General features: G+C 38.1%; 2 protein-coding genes across 2 annotated transcripts in view; both read left to right on the top strand.

Annotated features, from left to right (window-relative positions):
- The first annotated feature begins 2,342 nt into the window (after window positions 1–2,342).
- The window catches only part of LOC132849129 (uncharacterized), an 82,427-nt gene continuing 57,814 nt past the window's right edge, over window positions 2,343–26,955 (top strand). The window contains exon 1 of the mRNA XM_060875332.1: window positions 2,343–2,435. The gene's annotated coding sequence lies outside the window, so the exon portion shown is untranslated. The remainder of the gene's footprint in view (window positions 2,436–26,955) is intronic.
- LOC132849270 (C-C motif chemokine 3-like) lies at window positions 8,033–19,277 on the top strand. Its single transcript, XM_060875522.1, has 3 exons — window positions 8,033–8,259; window positions 9,981–10,092; window positions 19,157–19,277. The coding sequence occupies exons 1-3, from the start codon at window positions 8,190–8,192 to the stop codon at window positions 19,275–19,277; spliced, it is 303 nt and encodes a 100-aa protein (XP_060731505.1). The 5' UTR covers window positions 8,033–8,189.

Here is a 26,955-nt window from a genome sequence, read left to right as displayed (position 1 = left end):
GAACAGCTGAATCATTGGTTCTTCAAACGAGGGGCGATTTAAAATGAAAAATAATCTATTATTTTTTTAACCAGAGGCTGACAAGCCAGAATCTCCAGCCTCATACATTATGCTTATATGGTTATGATCTTTTAAACATTGTTTCTCTCATTTTTTTCTTGCCTTCCTTCAGTCCTTTACAATAGCCAAGCTTAAGATAAAGTTCAACTTTTTAATATTTCACTTTTTTCTATGATGATGATGATCTCTTAGAAGCAACACAAAACCCCTTATTTATTCTGAATTTCTTGAAAAGCTGAGCAGGATTCTGTAAGTGACCAATGTTAATAAACCACTGTGTGTTTGTCACACTGTTACAGTAAAATACTGAGTAATCTGGTCGTGTGATGAAGCAGAGTTACTGTTATCTTATGTAGTGTTGATTTTCCTTTAACAGCATTTCACCAAGTGTTTTATTCATTTTTTATTTCTCTTATACCACAGGAACATTTCAAAAGACATAATAACAACACTTTATAGTTTTGTCCATTTTTTTAACGGTATATTCTGTTGCTTTTTATTTTTAATACAATGTGTCTGTCACAATTCCCTGAGTCTGTTGTGGTCATCATGTGTTGCAGAAGGTGGATAATATGATTCAAAACAAAATTAAAACATTCACTTGTGCCAAGAAATAAAATAAGAAATAAAGAAATGGAAGGGATTTTTAGTGGAATGCACTAATTCACGGCACTATTTTATATTAGAAATCCTCAAAGTACACCCCCAAACACCACATCTCCCCCAGAAACATGCATTCATTCATTCATCTTCTACCGCTTATCCGAACTACCTCGGGTCACGGGGAACCTGTGCCTATCTCAGGCGTCATCGGGCATCAAGGCAGGATACACCCTGGACGGAGTGCCAACCCATCGCAGGGCACACACACACTCACGCAATCACACACTAGGGACAATTTTCCAGAGATGCCAATCAACCTATCATGCATGTCTTTGGACCAGGGGAGGAAACCGGAGTACCCGGAGGAAACCCCCGAGGCACAGGGAGAACATGCAAACTCCACACACACAAGGTGGAGACGGGGATTGAACCCCGACCCTGGAGGTGTGAGGCGAACGTGCTAACCACTAAGCCACCGTGCCCCCCCCCCCCCCCGAAACATATTTAAAATAAATTATAATTGGTTTCATAGTAGTAGAAAAAACATTTACTGTCTCTAAAATAAGTGCTAAGCTGAGATATTTATGTGTGTATGAATTCTGGTTCACTAGGCTCCAGACTCCAGATACCATGAGCCTAAATCACTGAAATTTCTGTTATCAAAGCTCCTGGTAACAGAATACATATTTATTTAACATACAATGTTAAAGGAATCAGGCTCCATATATTTTATGTTATTAGAGACACTAATGCAGGGCTGTTTGGCCTGGTTCAGCTTAGTCCTGAAGAGGATATCCCTCTCCCATATCTCCCTTACATTTTCTTAATTTTCATTGTGGTTTCTGGATTTGTTATTTTGTTTTGCACTTCTCGGCCACCGTAGTATAGTTTTAGTTTATGGTATTTTCTACAATGGTGGTAGGATGTAATAATTGGAGTACCTATAGTGGTGTAGTGTACGTAGTGGAGTACATTTACAATATTTAACAGATGCCCTTATCCACACCAACTGACATTAATCTCATTTATACAGCTGAACAGTTAAGAGGGTCAGAGTTACAGGCCGCGTGCAAGCGACCAGCAGTTGCATCAAGGTGGTGCTGGGATTTGAACTCATGACATTCTCATCCGTTTAATTACTTAACCAATGAAACTATTGTTTTTGTTATTTATTTATATTTCCAGTGCATCTATCAGCTTCAAATTTACCGACATTTGACTTTGTGCTTATACATATGAACAAAAATAATGTAGTCATGAGTACAGACAAAGATCTACACAATACTTTAAAACAACAAATCTTTACAAGATTAATATTTTAATAAAGAGCCACTTAATTATCTTCATTTTATTTTACACTATTAATACCAGTAGAGTGAGATATGTTTGGTTACAGTGTTTTAAACAATCAGATTCTCCCTCATTTTAGGTGAAAACCGCAGCTGGATTTCTTGTGTTTGAGAGGTTTTTCATCACCTAGACACCCAAACTACACTCTCTCACTCTTCTAAACATCTTAAACAGAGGAACGAGATGGAATCACTGTAGCTGGGGAGATTTATTTTTCTTTGTTTTCCTGTATTATCTACTTAAATTATACCCTTTCCAATGTTTTATTTTTTTGGTTGACATGTCATTGTATAAGAAGCACTGCAGCACTTCCTGTGTTCAGGGTTCATGAACTATGCGTCAGTCTCAGACTGTGAGTACTGTACACACTGAGGGTTAATGACCCTGTGGATGTACTGTGGCTCTCCCCTCGAGTAACTTGGGTAAGTTTATTCCTGTTCTTTATTTCACACTGAGCACATCTGGGTGTCTCCAGACTCTGTCACCTCTGTCACATGTGCTCAGATGAACCTGCTTTCATCTGTGAACAGCACAGGGTACCAGTGGCGAATTTGCCAATCTTGGTGTTCTCTGGCAAATTCCAAACGTCCTGCCCGGTGTTGGGCTGTAAGCACAACCCCCACCTGTGGTTGTTGGGCCCTCTTACCACCCTCATGGTGTCTGTTTTTGACCGTTTGAGCAGACACATGCACATTTGTGGCCTGCTGGAGGTAATTTTGAAGGGCTCTAGCAGTGCTCTTCCTGTTCCTCCTTGCACAAATGAGACAGTTGTGTCATCAGAAAAATTGACGATGCGGTTGGAGCTGAACTTTGCAGTGCGGTCGTGTGTCAGCAGCATGAAGAGCAGTGGGCTAAGCACACAGCCTTGTGGTGCGCCTGTGCTCAGTGTTGTAGTGCTCGATGTTTTTTGGCCATTACACACTGACTGTGGTCTTCCAGTTAGAAAGTCCAGGATCCAATTACAGAGGTAGTTGCTAAGGCCCAGCAGTTGCAGTTTTTGAATGAGCTGTTGTGGGATGATTGTGTTGAATGCTGAGCTGAAATCTATAAACAGCATTCTGACATGGAAATTTTTGTTTTCAAGGTGTGTGAGGGCTAGGTGGAGGCTAAGGTCAATTGCGTCGTCTGTGGATCGGTTCTGTCGATATGCAAACTGGAGCGGATCGAGGGTGTTGGGGAGACTGGTTGTTATATTTTTCATGACTAGCCTCTCAAAGCACTTCATCACGATTAAAGTCAGTGCTATGGGACGGTAGTCATTCAAACAGGACACAGGTGCTTTCTTTGGAGCCGGTATGATGGTCGTGGACTTGAGACATGTGGGGACAACTGCTTGGCTCAGTGAGGTGTTAAAGATATCTATAAGGGCATCAGTCAACTGTGCCACACAGTCTATCAGTACCCGGCCTGGTATACCGTCGGGACCCGCAGCCTTGCTTCAGTTAATCCTGGATAGGGTTTTCCTTACATCAGCTGGAGAGATACAGGGCACATGGTCGTTGGGCGATGTGGGCAGTTTTTGTGCAGGTGTGTTATTCTGCACGTCAAACCATGAGTAGAAAAGGTTCAGTGTGTCAGGGAGTGATGTGTTGTTTTTACAGGCCTGTGGTGGGGGCTTGTAGTCTGTGATAGTTTGGATGGCTTTCCACAGGCTCCGTGTGTCTTTACTGTCTGTGAAGTGGCTGTTGATTTTGTCTGCATATGTTCGTTTAGCTTTTTTTAATGCCACATGACAGATTTGCTCTTGCTGTTCTAAGAGTTGCTTTATCTCCTGACCTCTCCAGAGCTTCATCTCTGGTCTTTAGCAGCTCATGAACCTCTGCTGACATCGGCTCTGCTGGCTCGGCTCTGTATGCATGCTTCTCTGTAGTGTAAACCAATTCCAGTATATTATTTCCCCTTGTTCCAAAGTTCACATGTTGGTAAAACTTCGGTAACACTGTCTTTAAGTTGACGTGGTTAAAGTCACCGGCTATTATGAAAAAGGCATCGGGGCTGTGTGTTTGAAGTTTGGTAATGCCGCTGTACAGCTCGTGCAGCGCGTCCTTAGCATTAGCACATGGGGGAATGTACACCGCTACAATAACAACGGCTTTAAACTCCCTTGGCAGATAAAAACGGTCGGCACTTCACAGACATAAACTACACCAGTGATGAGCAGTGAGTTTTTACCACCACAGCGTTATTGCACCAGTCTTTATTAATATACACGCACAGTCCACCTCCACGTGACTTACCAGACAGTGTTTTGTTCCTGTCTGCTATAGCTAGTCTGCTAGTGCCGATAGCCTGCTAGCCCGTGTAGCTGAATGATGGAGTCTGGTATGTTGTTGTTCAGCCATGTCTCAGTGAAAACAAACACACAACAATCCCTTGTCTCGCGGTATGTTGAGCGACTGAGTTGGATTAAGTCTAGTTGGATGGTCAAGATGTCATGATGGATGGAATCGCTGGTCTGGTGGGGTTAGCCCTTAGCCTAGCTCATATGCCTCCGTGCTTTACGTGCTTTGGGCGGATAGTTTCAATAGGCCAGTCCGGGGTCTGGGGGTTCAGCTCCAGCAGCAAACAGAGGCCTCTTAGCCTTTCGGTGGTCTCCAGCGACAGCTGTTGTTTGTACGTGCTGCCGATTTCTAAGAGGCTCTGTCGATTGTAAATGTATTTCCAGTTGTTCTGATGATTTACTGATGGGTCCGGGGATGGGGGGGACAAGACTAACAGAATAAAAACAAAGTTTTTGGGACCCGGAGTGGCCGCAGCAGGTCCTCGTGCCGCCATGTTTAGATCTCTCATGCTACCACTAGAGTGAAAGCACCAGCAGCATTCAAAAGTGACCAAAACTTCAGCCAGTAAGCATAGGAACTGAGAAGTGGTCTGTGGTCACCACCTGCAGAACCACTCCTTTATTGGGGGTGTCTTGCTAATTGCCTATATTTCCATTTCCGCTGTCTATTCCATTTGCACAATGGCATGTGAAATTGATTGTCAATCAGTGTTGTTTCCTAAGCGGGCAGTTTGATTTCACAGAAGTGTGATTGACTTGGAGTTAAATTGTGTTGTTTAAGTGTTCCCTTTATATTTTTTGAGCAGTGTATTAATGGGCAAAAGTGTCATTTTTTTCTGGTTAAACATTTATGTTATCTATGTTCTATTGTGAATAAAATATTGGTTCATGTGATTTGAAAGTCTTTTAGTTTTCATTTTAATCAAATTTTAATAAATGTCTCAATATTCATTTCATTCGGGTTGTGCATAATTATTGGATGTTGAAGCAACTAAAATGACAGTGATACAAGTTACCGTTTAAAGCTTAATTAATAGTGATTGCATCATTCCTACTAATGATCTAAAATAAGATATCAAATATATAAACACTTTTGTACGTCACTCTGGATAAGGGCGTCTGCGAATGATGTAAATTTAAATATAAATATAAATAATGACCAAAATGTAATTCTACGTTGCATATGAAAGGAAAAAATGTGGGAAAGTCTCTCTAGCCAAAATATTTTCCTTTTACATATTTTGTTAAGGGGGGGCACGGTGGCTTAGTGGTTATCACGTTTGCCTCACACCTCCAGGGTTGGGGGTTCGATTCCCGCCTCCACCTTGTGTGTGTGGAGTTTGCATGTTCTCCCCGTGCCTTGGGGGTTTCTTCCGGGTACTCCGGTTTCCTCCCCCGGTCCAAAGACATGCATGGTAGGTTGATTGGCATCTCTGGAAAATTGTCCGTAGTGTGTGATTGCGTGAGTGAATGAGAATGTGTGTGTGCCCTGTGATGGGTTGGCACTCCATCCAGGGTGTATCCTGCCTTGATGCCCGATGACGCCTGAGATAGGCACAGGCTCCCCGTGACCAGAGGTAGTTCGGATAAGCGGTAGAAAATGAATGAATGAATGAATATTTTGTTAAATCCAAGACTAATACAAGCCAGCATTCAATGACACACTATTGACTCAAGTCTGTGGGTCATGTTCTTAGAGGCCAACATGTGTGTGGGCTGCATCTTGAAGGCTGATCTGTACTGATCTGCAGCATCACATAGTTCTATTTGTTGCTATCAGTGTGGTTGAGGGTGATGGAAAGGAAATGAGAAATGGTATCATTTGTAAACCTATTGACTTCTTGACTAATGATGTAAGGTCTATTTAATGGTTCAAACTTCTTAAATCCACAAGAGCTAAATTTAGAAAGCAGGTTGAATTATAGCCTTTAACAGGTCTTTAGGTGAGGGGTGGTATACTCTCGGCTTTAAAGCCAAGCTTCATGATTTTTAAATGTAAAGGACGTGAATAAAATAAAATACCCAGTGTTGTGTACTGTAATTATATTAAATGATTCAGAAATGATGGTTCACGTGATAATGGTTTAGAACAACCTTGTGTTTGTGACAGTTGTCCTACATGTCCTACTGCATGTTCTTTAATTAGAATCTGTACTACACAATACTACAGATGTACTGCAGTTGTATTACACTATACTGCATGTGTACTGCAGTTGTACTACAATATACTGCATGTCTACTGCAGTTGTACTACACTATACTACATGTGTACTGCAGTTGTACTACACTATACTACATGTGTACTGCAGTTGTACTACACTATACTACAGGTGTACTGCAGTTGTACTACACTATACTACAGGTGTACTACAGTTGTACTACACTATACTACAGGTGTACTGCAGTTGTACTACACTATACTACAGGTGTACTGCAGTTGTACTACACTATACTACATGTGTACTGCAGTTGTACTACACTATACTACATGTGTACTGCAGTTGTACTACACTATACTACATGTGTACTGCAGTTGTACTACACTATACTAAGGTGTACTGCAGTTGTACTACACTATACTACTGTACATGTTTACTGCAGTTGTACTACACTATATTACAGGTGTATTCCAGTTGTACTACACTATACTATATGTGTACCTCAGTGTAATGCAGTTGTTTGTTGAAGCACTAAAACTCTCTGCTTATAAATATGTTTCTTACAATATCATACTGTTATGAGGGAAATTCACATATTTTATAATTAGGAAGGCTTAGAATGTGTTTGTGTGTGTGTGTGTGTGTGTGTGTGTGTGTGGGTTGGTGGGTGTGTGGGTTGGTGTTGTGTGTGTATGTGTGTGTGTGGATGTGCATTTTAGTTCTAAAAGTCCCTTCTAATCATTTGCATTATAAGGAAAATTCACACCTTGTATAATTGTAAAGGCTTAATATGGATGTCTGTGTGTGAGAGAGAAAGAGAGAGCAACTGTGTGTGTTTCAGTTCTGAAAGTCCCTACTCAACACTTCTGTCACTGAATTTACCCATTAAAGAAATTCCTATCTATTATATTTAGAAAAGCTTCTCTCTCTCTCTCTCTCTCTCTCTCTCTCTCTCTCTCTCTCTCTCTCTCTCTCTCTCTCTCTCTCTCTCTCTCTCTCTCTCTCTCTCTCTCTCTCTCTCTCTCTCTCTCTCTCTCTCTCTCTCTCCCTCTGTGTGTGTGTGTGTGTGTGTGTGTGTGTGTGTGTTTGTGAGTGTGTCTACCATGCTTATGATGATATGTGACTATTTGACTGTTAATATGTGTGTTTCACTAGTGTCCATTAAGCACAGCTTATTTCTACTAAAATTGCTTTGATCTGAATAAAAAATACAAAAATATATTTTAAGCTGTAACATTTCCTTATGTAATGTTAACATTTAACATTTATTAATGAGTTAAAGCTTAATGCTTGTGTTGCTCTCTGTATTGTGGATGACTTGTGATTTGATATAAGATCTGAGATTGGACTTCACTGAATTAATGTTGAACTCCAATAAAGCTGCACATATTTGATTCAATTTTAATTGATGAGTTTAATAGATTAGTGTGAGATGTGTTTGATTACAAGGTGTTAAATATTCACTTCTTCCTTGTTGTAGGTGAAAACTACAGTTGGGTTTCCCGTGAAAGAGGTGGATTTTTTTTTATATTTAAGTCAATGCGGAAATCTTTGGTCACTTAAACACCCAGACCACACTCTCCTACCCCTCTCACCAGCTATATAAACTGAAGAGTGAGGTGATATCTGCACTAATACCAGTCTGCTCCTGACCATCACTATCTTCATCATTCTCTTCATCATCATCATCATCATCATCATCATCATCATCATCATCATCATCATCATTATCAGTCATGAGCTCTCGTTCTCTCCTGCTGGTTCTGCTGGTTCTCGCCTGCCTTCAGTCCTTCACAACAGCCCAGAGTAGGATCAAGTTTATTATTATTATTATTATTATTATTATTATTATTATTATTATTATTATTATTATTATCAGTAGTAATATTAAACCCCTGGTTTATACTGATGCTGAATTTCCTAAAAAGCTGATCAGGTTTCTGTAAATAAGCAGCATTAATAAACCACTGTGTGTTTGTCACACTGTTACAGTAAAATACTGAGTGATGTGGTGGTGTGATGAAGCAGAGTTACTGTTACACTGTAAAGATGAGGATTGTTCTATAACTGAACGTCCATAAGTGTTGTATAACACTTATAGAAGAATTAATATGAGTCCAGAACTCAACTGCAATTGCAAACATTTGAATAAATTGAAGACTAAAATCACATGGGCCAATATTTTATTCAATATAGAACATATATAACATAACAAATGTGTAAACTGAGAAAGTTTAGACTTTTTTCAATAAATGAGCTTATTTCAAATTTTAAGCATGTTACAAGTCACAAAATAGTTGGCACGTGGCAATAAATGGCTGAAAAATCAAGACATTTTGCAAAGATTCATCTGGGAGAACATCCAGCAACTCTCACTCACTCACTCATTTTCTACCGCTTATCCGAACTACCTCGGGTCACGGGGAGCCTGTGCCTATCTCAGGCGTCATTGGGCATCAAGGCAGAATACACCCTGGACGGAGTGCCAACCCATCGCAGGGCACACACACACACTCATTCACTCACGCAATCACACACTACGGACAATTTTCCAGAGATGCCAATCAACCTACGATGCATGTCTTTGGACCGGGGGAGGAAACTGGAGTACCCGGAGGAAACCCCCGAGGCACGGGGAGAACATGCAAACTCAACACACACAAGGTGGAGGCGGGAATCGAACCCCCAACCCTGGAGGTGTGAGGCAAACGTGCTAACCACTAAGCCACCGTGACCCCCACATCCAGCAACTAATGATGTTAATTAATATCAGGTCTGTGACATGATTAGCTATAAAAGTGATGTGTTAGAGAATCTCTTAGAAGTAAAGATAGGCAGAGATTCTCCAATCTATGAAAGAGTGTGTAAAAAGCTTGTGGAATACTTTAAAAACAATGTTCCTCAACATCAAATTGCAAAGGCTTTGTAATCATCTACATCTACATCTACAGTACAGAACATTGTTCTGTAACAGAACGTCCACAAGTGTTTTATAACACGTTACAATATTTATCTATTAATAAAAGAATTTTATGTTTTTTCTGTTTATAGTTACATTTAATGTCACAGAAACAGGTTTATTAAATAAGTTTGTTCCTATTCTCACTGTTGTTACTCATCAGTCTATCTTTATTCTCTCTTCATGTGTAAACTCCTCTGTGCTGAAGATGTTAAACTGTTAGATAAAAGTCTCCTTAGAGAAAACTTCACTACATCAATGATCACACAGGTTTTTACATCTGTTTATGTGTTGTGTCTGCCATACGAATCCCTGTGAATGAGCTGTTACAATAGAACCGATAAGGTATCAGAGCAAGTACATTAATATAAACCTGCACTACAGTCAGAGCTGCTGTTATAGAGAATTAATCAACACCTTCTGACCAATCAGAGTCCAGAACTCAACTGTGACATAATACAGTTTAATAGCTACAATAATCTGCATCTGATACTAGATATAAAAGTGTCTAATATTTTCTTATTGAACATTTAATCACAGAACTAAATGTAGAAATGTTTTCACACAGATGGACATGTACCATATCAGTGCTGTTACAGATTTCTGACACGACCAATCCCTGTAAGAGTCATTACAGATTATGAAGTAACAGAGCTTCGGTGTGCAAAACCTGGAGTCATGTAAGTGTTCAGTCCCTTGTTTATTTTTAATTAATAGTAAAAGCTAATAATTTTCATGTCTATTAATTCTTTATGTTTATGTGTAATAGAATTGAACTTGGTACTGAATCTAACTTATAAATCTTATATATGAATCTAACTTTATATTATCTTGGAGGTTTGAGGCGTGTCAGAGTGTCTGATTTTCTGATTTTATTACAGTTTCACACTGATGTAAATCTTCTCTCTCCTCTACAGCTTTACTCAACAGAACGGTCATCATGTGTGTGCAGATACCAGCTTCAAGTGGGTGAAGGACGCATGAACAGAATTGACCAGCATCTGTTTAACAGCCTGAACAAACGTGAAGGTGAGTGAAACTCTATCCAATAATAACAAATATTTTTTGTACATCATTTCATTTAATAGAGCAGGTGGAATACTTTTTTAACAATAAGTTGGCTTTATCTAAAATTTATCTATGCAATTATTCTCTAATTTACAAAAAGAACAGCAAATAAAACTGGATGAGTCTCATTTAATGACAGGAGCTGAAGAGTATCAGAAAGTACCAGGAGTAATTAATTATTTATTATTTATTAAACACTTTGTTGGTCTTTCATACAGGAATTGATTACAAACTTTTTATATACAAGCTATATAAAGTAGTGAGTGTACAGCTTGTTTAACATTGTAAATTTGCGTTCCCTAAAAATAACTCAACGCACAGTCATTAATGTGTAAACCGCTGGCCACAAAAGTGAGTATGCCCCTAAGTGAAAATGTCCAAATTGGGCCCAAAGTGTCAATATTTTGTGTGGTCACCATTATTTTCCAGCACTGCCATAACCCTTTTGGGCATTGAGTTCACCAGAGCAGCACAGGTTGCCACTGGAGTCCTCTTCCACTCCTCCATGTTTACATCACTGAGCTGGTGGATGTTAGAGACCTTGAGCTCCTCCACCTTCTATGTGAGGATGCCCCACAGATGCTCAATAGGGTTTAGGTCTGGAGACATGCTTGGCCAGTCTATCATCTTTACCCTCAGCTTCTTTAGCAAGGCAGTGGTCATCGTGGAGGTGTGTTTGGGGTCCTTATCATGTTGGAATCCTGCCCTGCGGCCCAGTCTCTGAAGTGAGGGGATCAAGCTCTGCTTCAGTCTGTCACAGCACATGTTGGCATTCATGGTTCCCTCAATTAACTGTAGCTCCCCAGTGCCTGCAGCATTCATGCAGCCCCAGACTATGACACTCCCACCACTATGCTTGACTGTAGGCGAGACACACTTGCTTTTTTACTCCTCACCTGGTTGCTGCCACACACGCTTGACACCATCTGAACTAAATAAGTTTATCTTGGTCTCATCAGACCACAGGACAGGGTTCCAGTAATCCATGTCCTTAATCTGCTAGTCACTGTTTAACTGTTTACACTGTTATACAAGCTGTACACTCACTAAAAAAAGTGTCAGATACTGTACAAGCTAGTTCCTGTTCTCACTTACATTAAGATAATACAGTTTAATAGCTACAATAGTCTGCATCTGATACTAGATATAAAAGTGTCTAATATTTTCTTATTGAACATTTAATCACAAAACTAAATGTAGAAATGTTTTCACAGTTGTAGAGGGACCAGATCAGTGCTGTACCAAGTTTCTGACACAACGAATTCCTGTAAGAGTCATTACAGAGTATAAAGTAACAGATCCTGAGTGTCTAAAACCTGGAGTCATGTAAGTGTTCAGTCCCTTGTTTATTTTTAATTAATAATAAAAGTTAATATTTTCATGTCTATTAATTCTTTATGTTTATGTGTAATAGAATTGAACTTGGTACTGAATCTAACTTATAAATCTTATATATGAATCTAACTTTATATTATCTTGGAGGTTTGAGGCATGTCAGAGTGTCTGATTTTCTGATTTTATTACAGTTTCACACTGATGTAAATCTTCATTCTCCTCTACAGCTTTACTCTACAGAACGGTCGTCATATGTGTGCATATCCCCCAGACATGTGGGTGGATAATCGCATGTACTTTGACCAGCGTCTGTTTAACAGTCTGAACAACACTGAAGGTGTGTGAATCTCTATCCATTAATAACAAATTATTATTTATTTTGTACATCATTTCCTGTAATAGAGCAGGTGGAATATTTTAGTTTTTTTTTATTATAAATTGACTCATATTCTAAATCTTTTTAAATCATTTTTTCTTGATTTATTCTACAATTATATAGATATTGTAATATAATACAACAACATACATGTTTCTGTTTTTAGAAAAATAAATAAGTTCTGCATATTTAAAGCAGGTTAAGCAGCTTTTTGTCTGTTTTTCTCATAAACTTGTAAAATTGTAAACTTTTAAATAAAAGATAAAAAATATAAAAATTATTTATGCAATTATTCTCTATTTACAAAAAGAACAGCAAATAAAACTGGATGAGACTCATTTGATGACAGGAGCTGAAGAGTATCAGAAAGTAGTGATGTTACCAGTGACACCGAAGCTCTGAGGCGTGTGTCAAAAAAAATGAACCGATTTTCATTGATGCTTGTATCGAAGCTTGATTCGTTCTGGCAAAACCATGTGACCAATGACGTCCTAAGCTTCGTTTCACACACACTCGCGTGACTGCTTCGTTATCTGATTCAAAGGTTTAAAATCGTGCACGACACGCGGCTCGTGTGTTGTATTGGAGCATTACACGGAATCTATTACTGTATAGCGAGTTTAGGAGGCCTTATTGTTACTAGTTGTCAATGGAGCCTGTTACAAAAAAAAAAACAGGTTAGAGCAAAAATAAAATTGGCTCAATTTTATTGGCTCAAAAAAGCCAATAAAACAAAAATTGGCCAAGTTGTGTTGACACACACAAGGAATTTGGTTCCAGCAGATTGTGACTCTCAAAAGTACAGACATGCACAATACTATACAAACTATACAAGACAATACATACGATGGGATACAACATAGACAGAATGAGTATAGAATATGAATATAGAATGAATAAAATGTATAAAATATGAATAAAGAATATGACAGATCAGTTATGTACATAAAGTGTGGGAGTGCAAATATTGTGCAATATTATGCTTTTGTACAATATACAACAGCAGTAGTGTGTAATATACAGATGTTGTGATGACTGACAGTCCTGATAATGCAGTACTTATGATAAGAAGCAGTGAATATAATTATGGTGAGTTGTTGATCAGGGTGATTGTCTGGGGTAAGAAACAGTTCCTGAGTCTGGCAGTTTTAGTAAGCAGAGTTCTGTAGCGCTGCCAGAAGGGAGGAGCTGAAAGAGGTTGTGTCCAGGGTGTGAAGTGTCAGTGGTGATTTTTCCTGCCCGGTTTCTGGTTCTTGTGTCGTACAAGTTCTGGAGAGTGGGCAGGGGGCGCCAATTATTTTTTCTGCTGTTTTTACTGTGCGTTGCAGTCTGTTTCTGTCCTGTTTATTTGCTGCACCAAACCAGATGGTGATGGATGTGCACAGGACCGATTCAATGACTGCAGTGTAGAACAGCATCAACAACATTTCATGTCATATATATTGTCATATATATATTTATTGGATAGTAATAAGTTAATAAAATATAGGAATGCAAGAAAAGCCTTTTGTGCAGCGCTTAATACCGTGATCTTTTTTTAAATGGTTCACACTTTATACTTTTGAGACAAGGTCTATCCTTAATCTGTTTTTAGGTCCAGTGTTTGATTTGCTCCCAGCAGCTGGACTATAATAATAATACATCATCCATGTCACTCATTCAATAACACTTACAATCTCCATTTCACGAGTTCACACTTATAAATAAGACTGTGTGTCTACAGTATATAGTCATGCTGAACAGGTGGACAGCTGATTGCTGATTTTTAATAAAACATAATTAAGCACAAAGCATCCATCTGGCCTACAGTACAGTAGTCTGTAAGGCAGATTTGTAATCGTGTAAAAGTGTGTCTGCACTTATGTACCTTCAAGATTCATGAGTTTGATTTTTTTTTTCTAAAAACAGTCAAAATGTCCACATTCACCATAGAAAAAGTTATCTTTATTACATTTTTGTTTGGGGTTACCATGCATATGGAATGGAACATGCTTTGGTCATGTATTTAATATATTGATACATTTATTTATTAATCTATCCTTAATTTGTCAATCCATTAATTTTTGCTTCTAAAATTAATACGTTGTTTGGTTGTGGAACTTTTTGTGATAGCTCTTTCACCAGCAGAGGTCCTCATTGAGCTCTGATTTGAAAAGCTTTGAGTAATGAACCTTTTTCCGATACAATTGGGTTGAAAGCTTTACTGCTTCAATAAAGCTTCACTTTGCCATCACTATCAGAAAACATCAGGAGTAATTAATTATTATTATTATTATAATTACAGGAAATTTACTCAGGAGGAACCAGCAGCAAACCATACACACACAATTCACAAGATCACAGGTGGATTATACAGTATGTACAATTAACATCTTCTTTGCTCTATTTAACCGTGGGCAAACGGCAATAGATTGCCCCTATAGGTCAATCAACCATAGCAATATTTCTTCAGATATCACAATACAATAAACTTCATTCAACAAACATGTTACAATATAATTCACTAATTTTTTTTTTTTTTTTTTTTTTTTTTTTTTACTTCATAATATTCAGTTCATAATATTTTAAATGACCAGGCAATTTCCTGGTTCTCTGACTGTCTCACAACAGGGCTAAAGGATTTTGTCAGTGATTCAGTGGTTATCTCACCAAGTTGAGCAGAATCCCCAGTTATCTCAATGGGATTAGTCTCATTAGAAATGTCCTCAGTCTCTGTTCCATCAGTCTCTTTAGCCACTACAGGAGCTGAGTTATCAGAGAAGTCCAAATCAGGATATTTACAGTCCATAACCTACTCTGAAAGGCTCACAAGCAATTTCTGTCGGGCATGAATTTGATCCAAATGTCTTCGGACCACTCTCCCATCACCCAGCATCACTTTATAAGACAGTGGTCCAGTCACAGTCTCAATATGTCCCGGAATCCATTTTGGTCCATAAGTAAAATTCCGTACAAGTACTGGATCTCCAACACCAAAGCTACGTTCATGGGCCTTTTTGTTATCATGAACTTTTTGCTTTTGTTGTTGTTCCTGAATCTTCCCTGTTAAATCAGGATGTATAAAATCCAAAGAACATCGCAATTTCCGTCCTTGCAACAGTTCAGCTGGAGAAGGTCCTGTGGTGGTCTGAGGAGTAATCCTGTAACTGAATAACACTCGAGCCAATTTAGTTGCCATTGTTCCTTCAACACATTTTTTAAACATGCCTTTAACAATTTGCACGGCCCGTTCTACTAACCCATTACTGGACGCATGATAGGGTGCAGAAGTAACATGTCGTACTCCATTTTTCTCGGGAACTCTTTGAATTACGCACTCACAAAACAAGTGGCATTATCTGATACAATCAGTTCAGGTAGTCCATGGTTACTGAAGCTACAGTAGTATGCAAACATTGAATGGTTACAGCAGATGTAGCGGAGTTCACAGGATACACATTTTGAATGTGCATCAATCAAGGCCAAGAACATTTTCCCCATGAAGGGTCCTGCATAATTCACATGCAGTCTTTGCCATGGTTTTTTGGGCCAATTCTAAGGATGCAGTGGAGCTACAGCGGGAATGTTTCTATGTTCTTGACAGATACAGGTTTTAACTAACCTTTCCACATCCTGGTCCAATTTAGGCCACCACACATACTGTAACTTCGGGCTAACACTTTCATAGCCACTCCAGGGTGAAACTGATGCAGCTGTTTCAAGACTTCTGATCTACCCACACTGGGCATGATTACACGAGCCCCAAAGCACACAACCATCCTGTACACTTAATTCATCTTTTCTTGATGTGAATGGATCAAACTTTGTTCCTATTAATTCCTGCAGGAATCCTCATTGCACCATTTCTCTCACTCTGGATAATACCGGGTCTTTTTGTGTCCAACTTTTCACCTGTTCTGCTGTAATCAAGTTTATGTCTGCATTCTCCAGCATTAGTACTCTTTCCTCCTGTTGAGAGACAGATTTTGTTGGCAAGGGTAACCGACTTAGACACCTGCATTTGCATGATCTTTGCCAGGTTTGTAGATTATGTTGTATTCATATGCTCTTAATGTCACAGCCCATCGCTGGATCCTAGGAGATGACATTTTGAGGAACAGATTTTAACTCGTTAAACAAAGACAACAAGGGTTTATGATCTGTAACGATGGTAAACCTCCGACCATACAAATACTTATGAAAGTGCTGTAAGCCGAACATTACAGCCAATCCTTCCTTGTCCAAATGTGAATAATTCCACTCAGCTTGATTCAATGTCCGTGACATAAATCCAATGGGTCTTTCACTACCATCTGGCATCTTATGTGACAGAATGGCACCTAAGCCATAAGGAGAAGCATCACATGATAAAATCACATCCTTCTGGGGGTCATAATGGACCACAACTTGTACTGATTGGATCAATTGTTTAGACTGAACAAATGCAGCTTCTTGTTTGCTTTAAAACAGTAAATTTGTTATAGTAGTTTAACAGTGCCAAATTGGCCTTCAACTCAGTCAGTCTTTGGCGAGGGAGCATTTTGAATAGCAGTCACATTTTCGGGTACTGGATGTAGGCCAGTCCCATCTACTTTATGACCCAAGTACATTACCTATTTTTCCATGAATGTACATTTACTCCGTTTCAAATGCAGTCCTGCTTCCTGCAACCTTCTCAATACCCTGGCCAGCCTTTGAAGATGCTCCACATCATTGTGACCGATCAGCAAGATGTCATCCAGGAAAACTGCCACATAAGGAAGACCTTGCAGTACTCCCTCCATGGTCCTTTGGAAGATAGATAACGGCATCTAATGCAATCTGATGGCAAGCATGACTCATATCCAGTTTGGTGAACTTCTGCCCTCCTTACAATGTTGCAAACAGATCATCTAATCAAGGGATTTGGTACTGTTCCAACTTTGAAACTCGATTTACTGTTAGCTTGTAATCACCACACAGTCATACTGTGTTATCAGGGTTTACAATTGGCACTACAGGTGCAGCCTGTTCAGAATGTTTAACAGGTTCTATAATGTGTTCTCTTAACAGGCGTTCTATTTCAACTTCTACCTTTGCTTTCATTCCATAAGGAACTGGTCTGGCTTTGAAAAATCTGGGGATGGCTTCTTTGTCCACATAAATCTTTGCTGGTGGACCTTTCCATTCACCAACTCCTCTTTGAACAGTTCTGTATGTTTGCTAAGTACGTCAGGCAAGGTTAACTTTTCATCCACTTGAATCTTGTGTATAGCCTCCCATTTCATGCCCAGCTCCTTGATCCAACCTCTGCCCAATAAATTAGGTTCTGTTCCAGGCACTACCACTACTGGCAATTCCTTCACTGTTCCCTTGTGTCTGACGACCACCAAAAAATTGACCCATTCATTACAGTCACGCCACAGCCGGTATCCTCTTCAAAAGGTATGTTTGAATCATTTACAGCCAATGTAATAGTCAGAGGAGCAATCTTAGGAATCTCTGTCTCTTTCAAACTGTACACTGTAAAAATACCTTCTTCATCAGATTCACTTTTTTTCATCTCTGATGACGTAATGTGATCTCTGTCCTCTTCTGGCCACAACTTGCTTGTGTCTTTCTCCCCCTTGAAAGCTTGTTTCTTTGATGGAAATTTTTGATCTACATACTTTCATTATATGTCCTTGTTTCCCACATTTGTGACATTTCTCTTAAATAAATCTACACTTACTGGCCAAATGTTGCAAATTCCCACATCGGTAACATGCTCTACCTTGACTATCTTGCTTTACTGACATTTTATGCACTCTCATTGAAATGGAGGTTTCTGAATGTTGAGCTTGCAAATCCTTTACATCTTTATTGGCTGTTTCCAATGCTTGAGCTATTTTCAACACCTCCTCAAACGTTAACTCTGATTCTGCCAGCAGTCTACATTGAATACAGTCAGCATTTATTCCACAGACCAGTCTCTCCCACAGCATCTCTGTTAATTTTTCTTCATAATAACAATCATTAGCCAATTTCCTTAATACTGCCACATACTCAAGAACACTTTCCCCGTCATCTCTTGATCTTGAATTGAATTTATCCTGTTGAACAATCTCACTGGGTTTTGGATTTCAGTAAATCCACTAATTCTCCAAAAGTCTTTGTTCCTGGTTTAACTGGACTCAATAAATTCCCTGTAGACTGTATGTTTGATTTCCTACAATGATCAACAGTATAGCTTTTTGCTTTGCTGCATTTGTAATCTCATTTGCTTCGAAGAAATGTTGCAAGATAAATGTTAAATGTTAAATGATAAAAAGATTAAATGTTACAATAATTTAACCCAGGTCAAATGGCAATAGATTGCCCCCTACAGGTCAATCAACCATAGCTCAGTCTATAACACTTACATTAGGATAATATAGTTTAATAGCTACAATAGTCTGCATCTGAAATCTAGATATAAAATAGTCTAATATTTTCTTATTGGACATTTAATCACAGAACTAAATGTAGAAATGTTTAACATTTACAGCATTTAGCAGACGCCCTTATCCAGAGCGACTTACATTTTTTATCTCATTTTTATACAAATGAGCAATTGAGGATTAAGGGCCTTGCTCAGGGGCCCAGCAATGGCAGTTTGGCGTATGCAGGAATCGAACTCACAACCTTCCGATTGGTAGCCCAACACCTTAAACATTAGGCTACCACATCCCCCCTGTTCACACAGATGGAGATGGACTAGATCAGTGCTTTTTCAGATTTCAGACATGACCAATCAATATAAGCTTCATTACAGAGTATGAAGTAACAGATCTTCAGTGTCCAAAACCTGGAGTCATGTAAGTGTTGAGTCATGTAAGTATTAATCCTTTATGTTTATGTGTAATAGAATTGAACAATGTACTGGATCTAACTTATAAATCTTATATATGAATCTAACTTTATATTATCTTGGAGGTTTGAGGCGTGTCAGAGTGTCTGATTTTCTGATTTTATTACAGTTTTTACAGCTTTACTCTACAGGACGGTCGTCATGTGTGTGTAGATCCCAGCTTCAAGTGGGTGAAGAATCACATGAAGAAAATTGACCAGCATCTATTTAACAGTCTGAACAAACCTGAATGTGAGTGAATCTCTATCTAATCTCTAATTATTATTTATTTTGTGCATCATTTCCTGTAATAGAGCAGGGGAAATACTTTTTTCTAAATAAATGTACTTATTTTCTAAAACTTTTTTTAATTCTACCTATATTTATATAACATAATATAATACAATAACATACCTGTTTCTGTTTTTAGAAAAATAAATGAGTTCTGCCTATTGAAAACAGTTATTTGTCTGTTTTTTTCTCATAAACTTGTAAAATTGTAAATAAAAAACAAAATATCAAAATTATGTATGCAGTTTTTCTCTAATTTACAAAAATAACAGCAAATAAAACTGGATGAGTATCAGAAAGTATCAAGAGTAATGAATTATTTATTATTTATTAAACACTTTGTTGGTCTTTCATACAGGAATTAATTATATTATATGTAACAGATACTGAGTGTCTAAATCCTGGAGTCATGTAAATGTTCAGTCCCTTGTTTATTTTTAATGAATAATTAAAGTTAATATTTTCATGTCTATTAATTCTTTATGTTTATGTGTAATAGAATTGAACTTGGTACTGAATCTAACTTATAAATCTTATATATGAATCTAACTTTATATTATCTTGGAGGTTTGAGGCGTGTCAGAGTGTCTGATTTTCTGATTTTATTACAGTTTCACACTTAAAATTGTGTCTGATTTGTTTCTGTCTTCGTGCAGATTTACATCATATCTTTTCTTCTTTCTCTCTCACTAGTGATTTGAATTGTTATAAAATAGTAGAAGAATGAAGTTCAATAAATAATCGCTGTATTATGAGACGTGTTTGTGGTTCATGCAGAAGTTGAAATCCTCAACATTTCTCTGTATTTATTTAGACTAACTGATACAGAAATATACATATAGAGAGGAAGTTAAAGGAATTAAAGAAAAATAAAATATATTGTTAAAAAGATGATAAAATGAGTTTCCTGTGATGTAACATACAAATAAGCCCAAAAAGATACTTCATATTTTATTAATATTTTATTTAAATGGTATTTATTTATTTATTTATTTATTTATTTATTTATTTATTTAATTATTTATTTATTTAATTTAATTTAATTTATTTTTTAAAAGAAAAGAGAGAAAATGAACCAAACAGAAGGGTGTACAGTCTAATGAGAATATATAAGATTTGGCCACAGAAAATGGCAATAAAATAAATAAATCGTTTGTGAGCTGATGGAATTCGACTTTTCGCTTCATTGATCTTAGATTACTCTCTCTCACTCACTCATTTTCTACCGCTTATCCGAACTACCTCAGGTCACAGGGAGCCTGTGCTTATCTTATCTCAGGCGTCATCGGGCATCAAGGCAGGATACACCCTGGACGGAGTGCCAACCCACCGCAGGTCACACACACACTCTCATTCACTCACGCAATCACACACTACGGACAATTTTTCAGAGATGCCAATCAACCTACCATTCAACCTACCAATGCATGTCTTTGGACTGGGGGAGGAAACCAGAGTACCCGGAGGAAACCCCCGAGGCACGGGGAGAACATACAAACTCCATACACATAAGGCGGAGGCAGGAATCGAACCCCCAACCCTGGAGGTGTGAGGCAAACGTGCTAACCACTAAGCCACCGTGGCCCCTGAGCTTAGATTAAAGCAGACTGAATTCACGTCATGTCTGTTTACTCTCTATATTTCATGAGCAGCAGCGCCCCCAAGTTGTGGTTCCATGCAGTAAAAATGATCATGACTCCTGATGCAGTGGTTCTGAAGAAAGCAACGATTAAAAATGTGGATCTGAAAAGTTCTAAAAATGGGGACACATTTCAAATGGGGATGAGTCCCTGTGAATGAGCGGTTACTATAGAAACGATAATGTTTCAAAGGTAATGTTTCTGTGTGATTTACATGCTACATAGGGATGGTTTGTGAACATTAATAACAAAAAAAAATTTATTTTACAAGTTATCACAATTAGAGTAAATGAATGATAAATTATTTACAGTTAACTTCAGGATATTGTACATTACTGCTAGTGGTACATAGTTGTTGGGTGACGAGCTGTGAGACAAATAAACAGCTTAAATGTACCTTTATTTTGAGATGCAGGAATTTCTCTTAGACTCTGTGATTTTACTGCTCCTGGAGACACATTCAGGTGAGTCAGACACTAAAAGTTTGAAAAATCAATGGGGTAATTCAATATACTATAGGCATTCAGCTGGGGTGGCTATTCTCTTACATAAAGGGGAGATTCTAGAGACAGTCAAATCAGATGAAGGTAGATGACTGAGTTATTAAACAAGAAAATGGTTTCTTAATTTTATGTAATGTTTGTGTATACATTTCTTGGATAGAATCCAAGATGGCGCCGGTGAGGTCTGCTCCGATCACACTTTGTTCATTTTTGTAAATATTTTGCAGTTTTTCTAGCCCAGACAGCTACATATCTTCACGATGGCCATTATTACATATGACAGAGACACTTTTATTTCTATTGGTGTACAACAAACTCAACAACTGCTGTTTTTGGACCCGGACTCAAGTGATCCTGAGGATCAGCCGAATGCACCAGCCGCCACTGACGAGTCCTGAACTGAAGTCGATCTACAGCAAGCGATGATGGAACAAAGCCAGGAAGATTGTAAAGCACCTCAGCCATCCCAACAATGGACTCCTTTCATTGTTGCAGTCAGGAAAACGTTTCCATTCTCTGAAGGCAAACTTGGAGAGAACGAGGAGGAGCTTCTTCCCACAGGCCATCCAAGTCGTGAACCAACAGTACACCTAGAACCAGATGTCTATGGACTCATACTCACACATGGCATTACTACCTCGACGAACCTTTTCGATCACCATACATTGCACACTGCACACATCACTTTTAACTCTCTTTGCCTTCACTTTACATAGTTTGAACATTATCAATACAAAATAAATTACATATAACATTCTTATCCGCATTTCCACCCCATTCAATTCAATTCAAGTTTATTTGTATAGCGCTTTTTACAACTGACATTGTCTCAAAGCAGCTTTACAGAACATAAACATAGAACAAAAGGTTAATATAAAGAATAATAAAAAGATTAATAGAATACAAAATTCAAGATTAATATTAGATATATTTAGATCACAATGTGTATGTATTTATCCCCAATGAGCAAGTCTGAGGTGACTCAGGTGACTGTGGGGAGGAAAAACTCCCTTAGATGATAAAGGAAGAAACCTTGAGAGGAACCAGACTCAAAGGGGAACCTCATCCTCATATGGGTGACACTGGGGGTGTGATTATAAATATACAGTCTGATAAATGTTGTACAGATGCAAAAAATACAAGGGAATTTCGGATTTGTTAATGTGTTCTCGGATTTGTTAATTTGTTTTTGCATTTGTTGTTTTGTTTTCGGATTTGTTAATGTGTTTTGCACTTCTCGGCCACCGTATTGTACAGTCTAATGAGAGTATGTAAAATTTGTGCACAGTTAGACAAAGAAGCACAATCACCGGTCATTATAGAGAAGGTCACTGTTTAGATCACAGATCATAGACTATCCATTTTAGGGAAAATGGAAATGAATCATTTGTGAGCAGATGGAATCGACTCTTAGCTTCATTCAATGTAGATTCAATTAAAGGGGTGGTAAAACATGATTTCACTTTTCTAACTTTAGCTAGTGTGTAATGTTCCTGTTTGAGCATAAACAACATCTTCAAAGTTACAATGTTCAAAGTTTTAAGCAAAGGGAGATATTTGCTTTTAAAGAAATCCATTTCTAAGGACTACAGCAAACGGCCGGTAGGGACTACACAACATTCCTCCAGGGTTGCTGACGTCACTAAGCCCAATATTTACATAAACCCCTCCTCTGAGAATATTAAATAAGACTACTGGTAAAGGTAAGGCTTGTGATGTTTCCGAAAAACGTGCACTAGGCGGTTAGCGAATCACAACACACTGGGCCACAGCTAACCAATCTAAGCCCATTGCTATTTTTGAGGGACTGGCTTCATAGAACCCGGAAACCATCAGACCATTTTACAAGGAGGGACAGAGCAGTGTAGAATAAAGGTAAAATATATGAAAAATAATGCAATTTTTTAAAAAACGAAGCATGAACACATGTTACAGTGCACCCCACAAACACAATCAAGCCTTCGAAAAAACGTGTTTTACCATCCCTTTAAAGTAGATTGAATTCCCATCATGTCTGTGTATTCTCTATGCTTCCTGAGCAGCAGCGCCCCCAAGTGGTGGTTCTATGCAGTAAAAATTATCATGCCAATGTGGATCTGAAAACTCGAGGGAGTTTTCAAAATGGGGACACATTTCAAATCCTGTCCTTGTCAATGAGCAGTTACTATAGAAATGATAATGTTTCATGGTAATACACTTCTGTGTGATTTACATGCTACATAGCATGCTAATTACTGTCATCTTTGCATTACCACTTGACCCTCACACACACACACACACACACACACACACACACACACACACACATATATATATATATATATATATATATATATATATATATATATATATATATATGTATGTTTACCCACTTTTTCTCTCTCAGTTGTTCATTCGTATTCATTTCAGAACTTTTCTATTTGCAGACCTGCCAACCTTGGAAAAATTTTTTGAGTAGCAACTTACTCAACTTACTTTACTTTTGAGTAGCAACTAAAATATAGAGTCTAACGTTATGTGCATGATCGTTTGTGTATAATATCTGCATACTATTTTAACAACTCTTTATGTATTGCCATAAATTAGATTTAATGAACTAAACAGTAACTTCATATCTGACAACACATACATGTGTTAATTTTCTCAGCAATAATGCAAGACTCTAGACTTCACTATGGTTTTGACTGGCTGATCATATAATAATACCTCCCTCATCATTTCTAATTTCTGCTTCTATTTCACTGCTTTTCACAAAAAAATCTGATGTCCATCAGATGTGATCTACAGGAGCCAGTAACAATCGAGTCAGAAAACGATTGATATTTAAAAAATGACATTAGTTTCGTCATGTTATAGCATGACTGCTATAAAAGGGATACACAGATGCTTGTGGATATTGATTTCTGCGTGCTCGCGCCAGATTGTTTTCCGTTAAAGTATGACGGCAATGCATTTACAGGCATGACTTACATTTCCTATATAAATACTGGCAAATAAAGTAAAACTTGATCTGTGCGTAAAACTTGAGGCACAACACCGGACACTTGGGCACATGCCCCAGTAAAGGAGTCTAACGACGCCTGTGGTTCGGCAGGCTTATTAAAATGGATGAAATTCACAATTCTGGCCATTTACCTTTGAAACGTTAAGTCCTCACTTGTAAAAAACAGTCACTGTAAGAAGAATTGAAGACGGACAGAGACAGATGAAAACCACATTCGTTTTGACGGCTCTCCTCTTGTAGCATTGAAGAGTTTTAAACTGGCGCTATGATTAGTCGAATTATTATTTTCACAGGTTGTTGCCTAATGCAGTTACCCCATAGGTGCATTGCCTGGTGCGCAAATGCACAGACAGTTGAACTCAAAGGCATCAATGGTTTTTTAAAATGCGTATTTTGAAGTGACAAATCGTAGCAGCATACTTTGATGTCTAAATGCGTATCTGCTACACAAAATATGTAAAGGTTGGCAGGTCTGTATTTGCTATCTTGACATATCTGATTTTTTTCTGACTTTTGAAAAGCTACTTTTTAAAAACTTCATGCTAATAATTAGTTATACTATGGAACAAAAATCACTATGATTTGTCTTTAATCCAAAAAAACTAACATTCAGCTTTGCTAATCATTTATCCAAACCTTTGTAAACAAGATATTTTATGTACCTTTCTAACTTAAATAAACCTTTGTGTAACTTTGGTGGCTGTGTCTGTATTGTGTAATGTGGTGTGTTGTTTAACATAAGATCTGAGTTTGGACTCTTTATTGTTTCACCCCAATAAAACTGCACTCATTTTTATCTATTTTATTTTGTGCATTGATGTAAGTTTAGCTGTGTTAAAGTCGTGTTAAAGTCGTGTTAAAGTCTGCACAGATCTGTCTCACTTTAACCACAGCTGGATTTCCTGTGGAAGACGTGTGTGTTTTTTTTCTTCTAAAAAAACACATTTCTAAAAACTAAAACATTTTCCCCTTTAACCTAAACCACACTCTACAGATCATATCATATTCCAATCATAGGATCAGAGCTGATCTCTGCAAAAGGAGAATTGTGCTTATATCATCATCACCTTCATCATCATCACCAGTCAAGTTCTCTTCCACTGGTTCTTGCATGCCATCAAATCCTCACAATGGCTCAGACTATGATAATGTTCACTTCCTTTATTCATAGTTTTCTGAACCTAATATTATATTGGTTTTAATGATGCTGAAGATACACACAGCAATTTGGGTATGTATCTGCCAATGGTCCAAGTGGAGACCCATACACTCTACTTCCACTCGTCCAGCCGTACATTTCTTTAGATGAGTCCTGCTGGTTTCAGCAATCTCAGGAAATCCCTCAGATGCTGCAAGAGCTGCACATCATAAGCGGCATGTGAACGGAGAATTCTGCTCATAAGTGGCTAGTATGTCACTGGGGCTTTATCCAACAAACAAAATGGTGTATCCCAAATGGAGAGAAAAGGGCAGTTTTCCCAAGAGGTAAAGGGGATATGCCAATATGCCCTGGTTAAATTCAGTGTTAAATAAAACTGAACTGCATTCGGGTTACACCATTTTGTGACCCTTTCTTTTTGGTTGGTTGGAGCCCCAGTGATTTACTAGCCACTTATTAGCATAATCTGTCCATATGGGGATGTGGTAGCTTAGTGGTCAAGGTGTTGGACTGCTGATCAGAAGATTGTGAGTTCTAATCCCAGGTCCACCAAGCTATAACTCCTGGGCCCCTGAGCAAGGCCCCTGAGCCATTGATTCGCTCAGCTGTATAAATGAGATAAATGTAAGTTGCCAAATGTGGTCAACTTTCCTGTTAAGAGGTTTCTGAATATGGAGCATTGTTTTTGTGTGTAATTTACATGAATTACTAAAGTTATTATCAAGTATAGCCTTGGTTGTAAGAGGTGGCTGTTTACCACCACCCCTGGGGGCATCTCTATGTGGTGCTTTGTGAAAATAGTACAACTAAACAGAGGCAAAAACATGTCATATAAAATGTCAATCAGCAAAATGTAAACCTGTCAATTTTCTCTGCCTGGAAATTGGCTTGGAATTAACTGCCATTTGTAGACTGAACTTGCCAAAGCCACAGGAATCACCTCTCCACACAGTTTGAGGAGATTGAAGCAATAAACCTGCCTCTATCCATTCCAATTACCTCACAGTTGACATCATTGATTTCCCATTATAATTTAAGTTATAACATATATGTTATGTATTAAAGCTTAATTATAATGGGGATAGGAAATGTATAATAAATGTGTCAGGGGAATGCCCAAAAAGAAAAAAATAGTTGGAGCATTTTGTCTTGGTGAATTAGGCTGAGGTCATCAAGTGTGATAAAACACATGAACATAAGCACTGAGCTTTTAAACTGAAGGTCATGGGGTTGATGGGATGTTTTTGTGAGCAGATGATAACTTGTACTTAGTGCTGATTACAGTAAACCTCATCTCTGTAATTATCCAGAATGAAGAATTGTCTTTTGTTCTTTATTTTA

This window comes from Tachysurus vachellii, chromosome 7 (assembly GCF_030014155.1).
Source record: "Tachysurus vachellii isolate PV-2020 chromosome 7, HZAU_Pvac_v1, whole genome shotgun sequence".
In the NCBI taxonomy this organism is placed as follows: Eukaryota; Metazoa; Chordata; class Actinopteri; order Siluriformes; family Bagridae; genus Tachysurus; species Tachysurus vachellii.
This window is presented reverse-complemented; position numbering and strand designations above follow the sequence as displayed.